This window comes from Salvelinus fontinalis, chromosome 6 (genome assembly GCF_029448725.1).
Source record: "Salvelinus fontinalis isolate EN_2023a chromosome 6, ASM2944872v1, whole genome shotgun sequence".
Lineage (NCBI taxonomy): Eukaryota > Metazoa > Chordata > Actinopteri > Salmoniformes > Salmonidae > Salvelinus > Salvelinus fontinalis.
Window position 1 is genome coordinate 65,667,383 of NC_074670.1, and position 12,524 is coordinate 65,679,906.

Here is a 12,524-nt window from a genome sequence, read left to right on the forward strand (position 1 = left end):
CTCCATGTGCATCTTGTCTCAAATCAAATAAATCACAAAAACTAGATAATGTCAGCTACAGTACTACCCTGACAGCTCACTATAATAAATTAAACTAAATGATCACCAAATATACTATGTTACAGCCTACAGTACTACCCTGACAGCTCACTATAATAAATTAAACTAAATGATCACCAAATATACTATGTTACAGCCTACAGTACTGTGCTGACAGCTCACTATAACAAATATAACTAAATGATCAAAAAATATACTATGTTACAGCCTACAGTACTATGCTGACAGCTCACTATAACAAATATAACTAAATGATCAAAAAATATACTATGTTACAGCCTACAGTACTACCCTGACAGCTCACTATAATAAATTAAACTAAATGATCACCAAATATACTATGTTACAGCCTACAGTACTGTGCTGACAGCTCACTATAACAAATATAACTAAATGATCAAAAAATATACTATGTTACAGCCTACAGTACTATGCTGACAGCTCACTATAACAAATATAACTAAATGATCACCAAATATACTATGTTACAACCTACGGTACTATCCTGACCAGCTCTACTCACTCCTCATGGAGCCTTCGTCGTTGTCCTCCTCCTCCTCATCACTATTGATGACCATAGTTCCCAGGTCTGCCTCTAACATGGTACTGCCGTGTTCGATCATGGTCTGAGCTCCGTCACTCATGGTGCTGGTAGCTCTCATGGTGCCAGCCCCCTCTGACCCAGACTTCACCATGGTGTGGGAGTCCACCTCCACCTCCTCTTCCTGGACGCAGAGAGAGAGAGAGAGGACGGTCAGGTCAATCATACTAACTTGTAAAGCCCTTTTGACATCAGCAGGTGGACAGTAAGGTACTGGGATTCATTCATACAAATACCCACTAACTGCAGAAAGTGCAGGCCCAAACCTGAGCTGTGTAGAAGGACATATTACCCAGGAAATAACATGTTACGTTCAAAGTATCAACTGCAAATACATCAAGTGTGTCGCTGGTCCCATTACTCTGCTTTCATACTTAGGTATTAACACAAAAACAACATTTTAAGTGAAAAATAAGCCTTGGTCTTTAGCAACAAAAGGAAATTCACACAAGCACCAATGTGTAATCCATTGCCTCACAAGTTGGATGAAATGACCTTTATATATTTCAGTCTAACTCGGCTATTTATTTACTTACTTTTAAAACATAGGGTAAACCAATTATATACCAAAGACATCTTAAATTTGGATTCAATAATTTTTTGACACGTATAATATAACAGCACAATAATTATAATTCTGCGTTTTTTGGGGGGCTCATCTATAGGCCTATGCATATGGGTGTTGGGAATTAAAAGCACTGTCCATTTTGTTGTGGATCAACTGCAATACTGCAGACAATAGAGCCCTGAGTACCAGGGCATTAGGACCTGATGGAGGGACAATAGAGCCCTGAGTACCAGGCCATTAGGAACTGATGGAGGGACAATAGAGCCCTGAGTACCAGGCCATTAAGACCTGATGAAGGGACAATAGAGCCCTGAGTACCAGGTCATTAGGACCTGATGGAGGGACAATTGAGCCCTGAGTACCAGGCCATTAGGACCTGATGGAGGGACAATAGAGCCCTAAGTACCAGGCCATTAGGACCTGATGGAGGGACAATAGAGCCCTGAGTACCAGACCATTAGGACCTGATGGAGGGACAATAGAGCCCTGAGTACCAGGCCATTAGGACCTGATGGAGGGACAATAGAGCCCTGAGTACCAGGCCATTAGGACCTGATGGAGGGACAATAGAGCCCTGAGTACCAGGCCATTAGGACCTGATGGAGGGACAATAGAGCCCTGAGTACCAGGCCATTAGGACCTGATGGAGGGACAATAGAGCCCAGAGTACCAGGCCATTAGGACCTGATGGAGGGACAATTGAGCCCTGAGTACCAGGCCATTAGGACCTGATGGAGGGACAATAGAGCCCTGAGTACCAGACCATTAGGACCTGATGGAGGGACAATAGAACCCTGAGTACCAGGCCATTAGGACCTGATGGAGGGACAATAGAACCCTGAGTACCAGGCCATTACGACCTGATGGAGGGACAATAGAGCCCTGAGTACCAGACCATTAGGACCTGATGGAGGGACAATAGAACCCTGAGTACCAGGCCATTAGGACCTGATGGAGGGACAATAGAACCCTGAGTACCAGGCCATTAGGACCTGATGGAGGGACAATAGAGCCCTGAGTACCAGGCCATTAGGACCTGATGGAGGGACAATAGAACCCTGAGTACCAGGCCATTAGGACCTGATGGAGGGACATTAGAGCCCTGAGTACCTGGCCATTAGAACCTGATGGAGGGACAATAGAGCCCTGAGGACCAGGCCATTAGGACCTGATGGAGGGACAATAGAGCCCTAAGTACCAGGCCATTAGGACCTGATGGAGGGACAATAGAGCCCTGAGTACCAGGCCATTAGGACCTGATGGAGGGACAATAGGGCCCTGAGTACCAGGCCATTAGGACCTGATGGAGGGACAATAGAGCCCTGAGTACCAGGTCATTCGGACCTGATGGAGGGACAATAGAGCCCTAAGTACCAGGCCATTAGGACCTGATGGAGGGACAATAGAGCCCCGAGTACCAGGCAATTAGGACCTGATGGAGGGACAATAGAGCCCCGAGTACCAGGCAATTAGGACCTGATGGGGGGACAATAGAGCCCTAAGTACCAGGTCATTAGGACCTGATGGAGGGACAATAGAGCCCTGAGTACCAGACCATTAGGACCTGATGGAGGGACAATAGAGCCCCGAGTACCTGGCCATTAGAACCTGATGGAGGGACAATAGAGCCCCGAGTACCTGGCCATTAGAACCTGATGGAGGGACAATAGAGCCCTGAGTACCAGGCCATTAGGACCTGATGGAGGGACAATAGAGCCCTGAGTACCAGGCCATTAGGACCTGATGGAGGGCCAATAGAGCCCTGAGTACCAGGCCATTAGGACCTGATGGAGGAACAATAGAGCCCTGAATACCAGGTCATTAGGACCTGATGGAGGAACAATAGAGCCCCGAGTAACAGGCCATTAGGACCTGATGGAGGGACAATAGAGCCCCGAGTACCAGGCCATTAGGACCTGATGGAGGGACAATAGAGCCCCGAGTACCAGGCCATTAGGACCTGATGGAGGAACAATAGAGTCCTGAGTACCAGGCCATTAGGACCTGATGGAGGAACAATAGAGCCCTGAGTACCAGGCCATTAGGACCTGATGGAGGGACAATAGAGCCCTAAGTACCAGGTCATTAGGACCTGATGGAGGGACAATAGAGCCCTGAGTACCAGACCATTAGGACCTGATGGAGGGACAATAGAGCCCTGAGTACCAGGTCATTAGGACCTGATGGAGGGACAATAGAGCCCTGAGTACCAGGTCATTAGAACCTGATGGAGGGACAATAGAACCCTGAGTACCAGGCCATTAGGACCTGATGGAGGGACAATAGAGCCCTGAGTACCAGGCCATTAGGACCTGATGGAGGGACAATAGAGCCCTGAGTACCAGGTCATTAGGACCTGATGGAGGGACAATAGAGCCCTGAGTACCAGGCCATTAGGACCTGATTGAGGGACAATAGAGCCCTGAGTACCAGGCCATTAGGACCTGATGGAGGGACAATAGAGCCCCGAGTACCAGGCCATTAGGACCTGATGGAGGGACAATAGAGCCCCGAGTACCAGGTCATTAGGACCTGATGGAGGGACAATAGAGCCCTGAGTACCAGGTCATTAGAACCTGATGGAGGGACAATAGAGCCCTGAGTACCAGGCCATTAGGACCTGATGGAGGGACAATAGAGCCCTGAGTACCAGGTCATTAGAACCTGATGGAGGGACAATAGAGCCCTGAGTACCAGACCATTAGGACCTGATGGAGGGACAATAGAGCCCTGAGTACCAGGTCATTAGGACCTGATGGAGGGACAATAGAGCCCTGAGTACCAGGTCATTAGAACCTGATGGAGGGACAATAGAGCCCTGAGTACCAGGCCATTAGGACCTGATGGAGGGACAATAGAGCCCTGAGTACCAGGCCATTAGGACCTGATGGAGGGACAATAGAGCCCTGAGTACCAGGTCATTAGGACCTGATGGAGGGACAATAGAGCCCTGAGTACCAGGCCATTAGGACCTGATGGAGGGACAATAGAGCCCCGAGTACCAGGCCATTAGGACCTGATGGAGGGACAATAGAGCCCCGAGTACCAGGTCATTAGGACCTGATGGAGGGACAATAGAGCCCCGAGTACCAGGCCATTAGAGACGGGTACTACCAACGCAAGACCACTGTGCATAAGAGAGGAGATTACCGTGACTCAATGGTCACGTGGAATTTTACTGCGGGCATGACTCGTGACTGCCGGTGTGGCAGTAATACGGCCACCGCACCAGCCCTAGTTGCATTAGAGTCCCAGACACTTGTAGAATCTATGCCAAAATGCATGGAAGTGGTTCTGGCTCGTGGTGGGCCAACGCGGTTCTGGCTCGTGGTGGGCCAACGCGGTTCTGGATCGTGGTGGGCCAACGCGGTTCTGGATCGTGGTGGGCCAACGCGGTTCTGGATCGTGGTGGGCCAACGCGGTTCTGGCTCGTGGTGGGCCAACGCGGTTCTGGCTCGTGGTGGGCCAACGCGGTTCTGGATCGTGGTGGGCCAACGCGGTTCTGGATCTTGGTGGGCCAACGCGGTTCTGGATCTTGGTGGGCCAACGCGGTTCTGGATCTTGGTGGGCCAACGCGGTTCTGGATCGTGGTGGGCCAACGCGGTTCTGGATCGTGGTGGGCCAACGCGGTTCTGGATCGTGGTGGGCCAACGCGGTTCTGGATCGTGGTGGGCCAACGCCCTACTAAGACACCGTTGGTGTCTCCCTTATTTTGACAGTTACCTGGAGCTTTTATGTGAAGTGTTGAGGTCAGCTGTTGTTGTCTAGCTAGCTAATGGCTAAAGTAATTTGTGTAAATGTTCCATGACCAAATGAAGCTCCCTTTTCTTTGCCTGTTCAGCAGACTGGTGGCTAACTATTAAGATACGGTTTATTGGTGTCATATTGGCTTAGATGGAATGGGAGAAATATTTTAATATAACATTCAGCATCAACCAATCCCTACTTGTAGTTGACTATCATCAGAAGTATAACGCCCCTAGAAGACCAGCCATTAAAGCAGCTTGGTGAACATGTCTGAACCCAGCTGCTTTAATGGCTGTGTACATAGATCCTAGACTAGACGTACAGAGTCGTCCTCCTGCTCCAGCTCTCTTTGCTGCTCCTGATGTCTCTTAACCTTCATCTCCATGGACTCAGTGATCAGGTCTCTCAGGATGGTGACTGGCTTGGCTACCGTGATGAACGGATGCTACAGGAGAGAGCGAGAGGAGGAAGGCAGTTAGTTGACGAAGCTCCACATGTCTGCCAGTGGTTTAATATGTTGGTAGAGGAAGGGACAGCATAGACAGATACATGTCAAGGTGCTACGCTCTGATGAGCTACAGAAGACCACAGTATGATGTTCTACCAGGAGTCTGTCTGTCTCACCTAGTATACAGGAGTCTGTCTGTCTCACCTAGTATACAGGAGTCTGTCTGTCTCACCTAGTATACAGGAGTCTGTCTGTCTCACCTAGTATACAGGAGTCTGTCTGTCTCACCTAGTATACAGGAGTCTGTCTGTCTCACCTAGTATACAGGAGTCTGTCTGTCTCACCTAGTATACAGGAGTCTGTCTGTCTCACCTAGTATACAGGAGTCTGTCTGTCTCACCTAGTATACAGGAGTCTGTCTGTCTCACCTAGTATACAGGAGTCTGTCTGTCTCACCTAGTATACAGGAGTCTGTCTGTCTCACCTAGTATACAGGAGTCTGTCTGTCTCACCTAGTATACAGGAGTCTGTCTGTCTCACCTAGTATACAGGAGTCTGTCTGTCTCACCTAGTATACAGGAGTCAGTCTGTCTCACCTAGTATACAGGAGTCAGTCTGTCTCACCTAGTATACAGGAGTCAGTCTGTCTCACCTAGTATACAGGAGTCAGTCTGTCTCACCTAGTATACAGGAGTCTGTCTGTCTCACCTAGTATACAGGAGTCTGTCTGTCTCACCTAGTATACAGGAGTCTGTCTGTCTCACCTAGTATACAGGAGTCAGTCTGTCTCACCTAGTATACAGGAGTCTGTCTGTCTCACCTAGTATACAGGAGTCTGTCTGTCTCACCTAGTATACAGGAGTCTGTCTGTCTCACCTAGTATACAGGAGTCTGTCTGTCTCACCTAGTATACAGGAGTCTGTCTGTCTCACCTAGTATACAGGAGTCTGTCTGTCTCACCTAGTATACAGGAGTCTGTCTGTCTCACCTAGTATACAGGAGTCTGTCTGTCTCACCTAGTATACAGGAGTCTGTCTGTCTCACCTAGTATACAGGAGTCTGTCTGTCTCACCTGTGATAGTCACCTGTGGTAGTCGTCCGTCTGTCTCACCTGTGGTAGTCACCTGTGGTAGTCGTCCGTCTGTCTCATCTGTGGTAGTCACCTGTGGTAGTCGTCCGTCTGTGTCTCACCTGTGGTAGTCACCTGTGGTAGTCGTCCGTCTGTCTCATCTGTGGTAGTCACCTGTGGTAGTCGTCCGTCTGTCTCACCTGTGGTAGTCACCTGTGGTAGTCGTCCGTCTGTGTCTCACCTGTGGTAGTCACCTGTGGTAGTCGTCCGTCTGTCTCATCTGTGGTAGTCACCTGTGGTAGTCGTCCGTCTGTGTCTCACCTGTGGTAGTCGTCCGTCTGTCTCATCTGTGGTAGTCACCTGTGGTAGTCGTCTCGTCTGTGTCTCACCTGTGGTAGTCGTCCGTCTGTCTGTCTGTCTGTGTCTCACCTGCCAAAGCAGCAGCTACTCTTCCTGGGGTCCAGCAAAATTAAGGCAGTTTATACAATTTTTAAAACATTACATTCACAGATTTCACAACACACTGTGCCCTCAGGCCCCTACTCCACCACTACCACATATCTACAGTACTAAATCCATGTGTAAGTGTGTATAGTGCGTATGTTATCGTGTGTCTGTGACTATGTTTGTGTTTCTTCAGTCCCCGCTGTTCCATAAGGTGTATTTTTTATCTGTTTTATAAATATGATTCTACTGCTGCATCAGTTACCTGATGTGGAATAGAGTCCCACTCTGGCTTTACTCAAAGTCAGTGCCATGTCGTTAGTAAAGATTTGAAAAAGTAAAGGGCATAGACAGCTGCCCTGGGGAATTCCTAATTCTACCTGGATTATGTTGGAGAGGCTTCCATTAAAGAACACCCTCTGTGTTCTGTTAGACAGGTAACTATCCACATTATAGCAGGGGGTGTAAAGCCATAATATATACGTTTTTCCAGCAACAGACTATGATAGCGTCAAAAGCTGCACTGAAGTCTAACAAGACAGCCCCCACAATCGTTTTATCATCAATTTCTCTCAGCCAATCATCAGTCATTTGTGTAAGTGCTGTGCTTGTTGAATGTCCTTCTCTATAAGCTGAAAGTCTGTTGTCAATTTGTTTACAGAGAAACAGCATTATATTTGGTCAAACACCATTTCTTCCAGAAGTTTACTAAGGGTTGGTAACAGGCTGATTGGTCTGCTATTTGAGCCAGTAAAGGGGGCTTTACTATTCTTGGTTAGTGGAATGACTTTAGCTTCCCTCCAGGCCTGAGGGCACACACTCTCTACTAGGCTTAGATTGAAGATGTGGCAAATAGGAGTGGCAATATCGTCTGCTGTTATCCTCAGTCATTTTCGATCCATGTTGTCAGACCCCGGTGGCTTGTGGTCGTTGATCGACAACAATACTTTTTTCAACTCGTCCATACTGACTTTACGGAATTCAAAAGTACAATTCTGGTCTTTTATAATTTGGTCCGATATACTTGGATGTGTAGTGTCAGCGTTTGTGTGTGTGTCTCACCTGTAGTAGTTGTGTGTGTCTCACCTGTAGTAGTTGTGTGTGTCTCACCTGTAGTAGTTGTGTGTGTCTCACCTGTAGTAGTTGTGTGTGTCTCACCTGTAGTAGTTGTGTGTGTCTCACCTGTAGTAGTTGTGTGTGTCTCACCTGTAGTAGTTGTGTGTGTCTCACCTGTAGTAGTTGTGTGTGTCTCACCTGTAGTAGTTGTGTGTGTCTCACCTGTAGTAGTTGTGTGGCTGTAGCTCTCTGTTCTGGGTTCTTCACCAGACATTTCTTTACAAAGTGTGTGAAGTCGTCTGTCCACAGCTCAGGCTTCCTGAACGTTGGTGGTGGGTTGGTTGGGATCATGAATATAGCCTGACAGTAATACAGACGAAGAAGAGACAGAAAACACCTAGTGAAGCAGGTAGTATAGAAGCCTCTCTGTAACCCCTAATGCATGTCTATTGACCGCTTGGTACGGCACCTCTGTAACCCCTAATGCATGTCTATTGACCGCTTGGTACGGCACCTCTCTGTAACCCTAATGCATGTCTATTGACCGCTTGGTACGGCACCTCTCTGTAACCCTAATGCATGTCTATTGACCGCTTGGTACGGCACCTCTGTAAACCCTAATGCATGTCTATTGACCGCTTGGTACGGCACCTCTGTAAACCCTAATGCATGTCTATTGACCGCTTGGTACGGCACCTCTGTAACCCCTAATGCATGTCTATTGACCGCTTGGTACGGCACCTCTGTAACCCCTAATGCATGTCTATTGACCGCTTGGTACGGCACCTCTGTAAACCCTAATGCATGTCTATTGACCGCTTGGTACGGCACCTCTGTAAACCCTAATGCATGTCTATTGACCGCTTGGTACGGCACCTCTGTAAACCCTAATGCATGTCTATTGACCGCTTGGTACGGCACCTCTGTAAACCCTAATGCATGTCTTTAATTCTAAATAAATCACAGTGTCACCAGCAAAGCCCCTGCACACAATCACACCTCCTCCTCCATGCTTCACGGCGGGAACCACACATGCTTAGATCATCCGTTCCGCCACACCACATCTCACAAAGACACGGCGGTTGGAACCAAACATCTCAAATTTGGACTCATCAAACCAAAGGACAGATTTCCACCGGTCTAATGTCCATTGCTCGTGTTTCTTGGCCCAAGCAAGTCTCTTCTTCCTATTGGTGTCCTTTAGTAGTGGTTTCTGATTCATGCAGTCTCCTCTGAACAGTTGATGTTGAGATGTGTTTGTTACTTGAACTCTGTGAAGCATTTATTTGGGCTGTGATTTCTGAGGCTGGTAACTCTAATGAACTTATCCTCTGCAGCAGAGTTAACTCTGGGTCTTCCAAATTGACTGACCTTCATGTCTTAAAGTAATGATGGATTGTTGTTTCTCTTTTCTTATTTGAGTTGTTCTTGCCATAAAACGGACTTGGTCTTTTACCAAATAGGGCTATCTTCTGTATACCACCCCTACCTTGTCACAACACAACTGATTGGCTCAAACGCATTAAGGAAAGAAATTCCACAAATTAACTTAACAAGGCACACCTGTTAATTGAAATGCATTCCAGGTGACTACCTCATGAAGTTGGTTGAGAGAATGCCAAGAGTGTGCAAAGCTGTCATCAAGGCAAAGCTTGGCTACTTTGAAGAATCTCAAATATATTTTGATTTGTTTAACACATTTTTGGTAACTACATGATTCCATATTCTACAATGTAGAAAATAGTCTAAATAAAGAAAAACCCTGGAATGACCAGTCAAAAGTTGACACCTACTCATTCTAGGGTTTATCTTTATATTGACTATTTTCTACATTGTAGAATAATAGTGAAGACATCAAAACTATGAAATAACACATATGTAATCATATAGTAACTAAAAAGGGTTATAAAATATATTTGGAAGAATCTAAAATATATTTGTTTATTTGTGATTCTGAGACATCCAGGTGTTTGTGGAGTATTCCAGACGTCTTATTTTTCAGTCACCACCTGGGTGAATTATTATCAACATGTAGACTAACCTCCCTGAACTGTCCTGCCCAAACTCAGACTCACCCTCATGGGATGTATATCAGCGTAGGGAGGTTTTCCCTCAGCCATCTCTATAGAGGTGATGCCCAAGGACCAAAAGTCTGATAGACTAACCTCCCTGAACTGTCCTGCCCAGACTCACCCTCATGGGATGTATATCAGCGTAGGGAGGTTTTCCCTCAGCCATCTCTATAGAGGTGATGCCCAAGGACCAGACGTCTGATAGACTAACCTCCCTGAACTGTCCTGCCCAGACTCACCCTCATGGGATGTATATCAGCGTAGGGAGGTTTTCCCTCAGCCATCTCTATAGAGGTGATGCCCAGAGACCAGATGTCTGCCACACAGTTATATCCTATCTCTTGGATGACCTCTGGAGCCATCCAGAACGGAGTCCCAATCACTGTGTTCCGCTTCGCCATCGTGTCCTAGACAGGGACAGAATAATACGAGCATTAGTCTAACCTATATAATAACTACTGTGATTCAGGGACAGAATAATACCAACATTAGTCTAACCTATATATAAACTACTGTGATTCACTGCTACAATCACTACACTAAAGTCAAGATAATCTATATATAAACTACTGTGATTCACTGCTACAATCACTACACTAAAGTCAAGATAATCTATATATAAACTACTGTGATTCACTGCTACAATCACTACACTAAAGTCAAGATAATCTATATATAAACTACTGTGATTCACTGCTACAATCACTACACTAAAGTCAAGATAATCTATATATAAACTACTGTGATTCACTGCTACAATCACTACACTAAAGTCAAGATAATCTATATATAAACTACTGTGATTCACTGCTACAATCACTACACTAAAGTCAAGATAATCTATATATAAACTACTGTGATTCACTGCTACAATCACCACACTAAAATCAAGATAATAAGAACTCCTGATAAAACCGACACCAGATTACATCGTTAGACACAGTCAGAATTCACTTCAGCGAGACAGAGAGTTGAAGACAGACAGACAGACCGTGAGTTGTCCCGCTACTCCAAAGTCAGCCAGTTTGGCATGGCCCTCTGTGTTGAGGAGAATGTTGCCTGCCTTGATGTCTCTGTGGATCTTCCTCATGAAATGCAGATATTCCAGACCTTTCAATGTGGACTTGAGGATGGTGGCGATCTCATCCTCTGTGAGCTATACAAGAGGAGATGGTATTAATGATTCATTCTGATAATTCAGTAGTCTATGAATACACATTAACATGAGAAATGAATGGTAAAAGGTTACCGAAGCGCCAAAGGTCATCTTCATTCTCACACTTTTAGTCAATATACTGACCGTCTTATTGCGTAGTCTGATGATGTCTGAAACTGAGCCGGCTCCACAGTACTCCATCACTATCCACAGGTCTGTGTTCTTAAAGTAGCTGCCATAGTACTTCACCACATAGGGACTGGACAGGAGACAAAACAAACATTTACTGTGTGTTACAGAGTGTGTGTGGTACCGGTTCTAGTAACAGAGTGTGTGGTACCGGTTCTAGTAACAGAGTGTGTGGTACCGGTTCTAGTAACAGAGTGTGGCGTACCGGTTCTAGTAACAGAGTGTGGCGTACCGGTTCTAGTAACAGAGTGTGGCGTACCGGTTCTAGTAACAGAGTGTGGCGTACCGGTTCTAGTAACAGAGTGTGTGGTACCGGTTCTAGTAACAGAGTGTGTGGTACCGGTTCTAGTAACGGAGTGTGTGGTACCGGTTCTAGTAACGGAGTGTGTGGTACCGGTTCTAGTAACGGAGTGTGTGGTACCGGTTCTAGTAACGGAGTGTGTGGTACCGGTTCTAGTAACGGAGTGTGTGGTACCGGTTCTAGTAACGGAGTGTGTGGTACGTACTGGTTCTAGTAACGGAGTGTGTGGTACGTACTGGTTCTAGTAACGGAGTGTGTGGTACTGGTTCTAGTAACGGAGTGTGTGGTACTGGTTCTAGTAACGGAGTGTGTGGTACTGGTTCTAGTAACGGAGTGTGTGGTACTGGTTCTAGTAACGGAGTGTGTGGTACTGGTTCTAGTAACGGAGTGTGTGGTACTGGTTCTAGTAACGGAGTGTGTGGTACTGGTTCTAGTAACGGAGTGTGTGGTACTGGTTCTAGTAACGGAGTGTGTGGTACTGGTTCTAGTAACGGAGTGTGTGGTACTGGTTCTAGTAACGGAGTGTGTGGTACTGGTTCTAGTAACGGAGTGTGTGGTACTGGTTCTAGTAACGGAGTGTGTGGTACTGGTTCTAGTAACGGAGTGTGTGGTACTGGTTCTAGTAACGGAGTGTGTGGTACTGGTTCTAGTAACAGAGTGTGTGGTACTGGTTCTAGTAACAGAGTGTGTGGTACTGGTTCTAGTAACAGAGTGTGTGGTACTGGTTCTAGTAACAGAGTGTGTGGTACTGGTTCTAGTAACAGAGTGTGTGGTACTGGTTCTAGTAACAGAGTGTGTGGTACTGGTTCTAGT

At 46.5% G+C, this 12,524-nt stretch overlaps 1 protein-coding gene across 2 annotated transcripts in view; it reads right to left on the reverse strand.

Moving 5' to 3' along the window:
- LOC129858314 (serine/threonine-protein kinase 3) overlaps positions 1–12,524 on the reverse strand; it is a 49,198-nt gene that overhangs the window by 24,937 nt on the left and 11,737 nt on the right. For both annotated transcript variants that reach the window (XM_055927463.1, XM_055927462.1), the window contains exons 4-9: positions 11,366–11,480; positions 11,057–11,221; positions 10,305–10,472; positions 8,216–8,353; positions 5,299–5,421; positions 584–785 (exon numbers count right to left, since the gene is read on the reverse strand). In XM_055927463.1, coding sequence (XP_055783438.1) covers positions 584–785; positions 5,299–5,421; positions 8,216–8,353; positions 10,305–10,472; positions 11,057–11,221; positions 11,366–11,480 — 911 coding nt within the window. The remainder of the gene's footprint in view (positions 1–583; positions 786–5,298; positions 5,422–8,215; positions 8,354–10,304; positions 10,473–11,056; positions 11,222–11,365; positions 11,481–12,524) is intronic.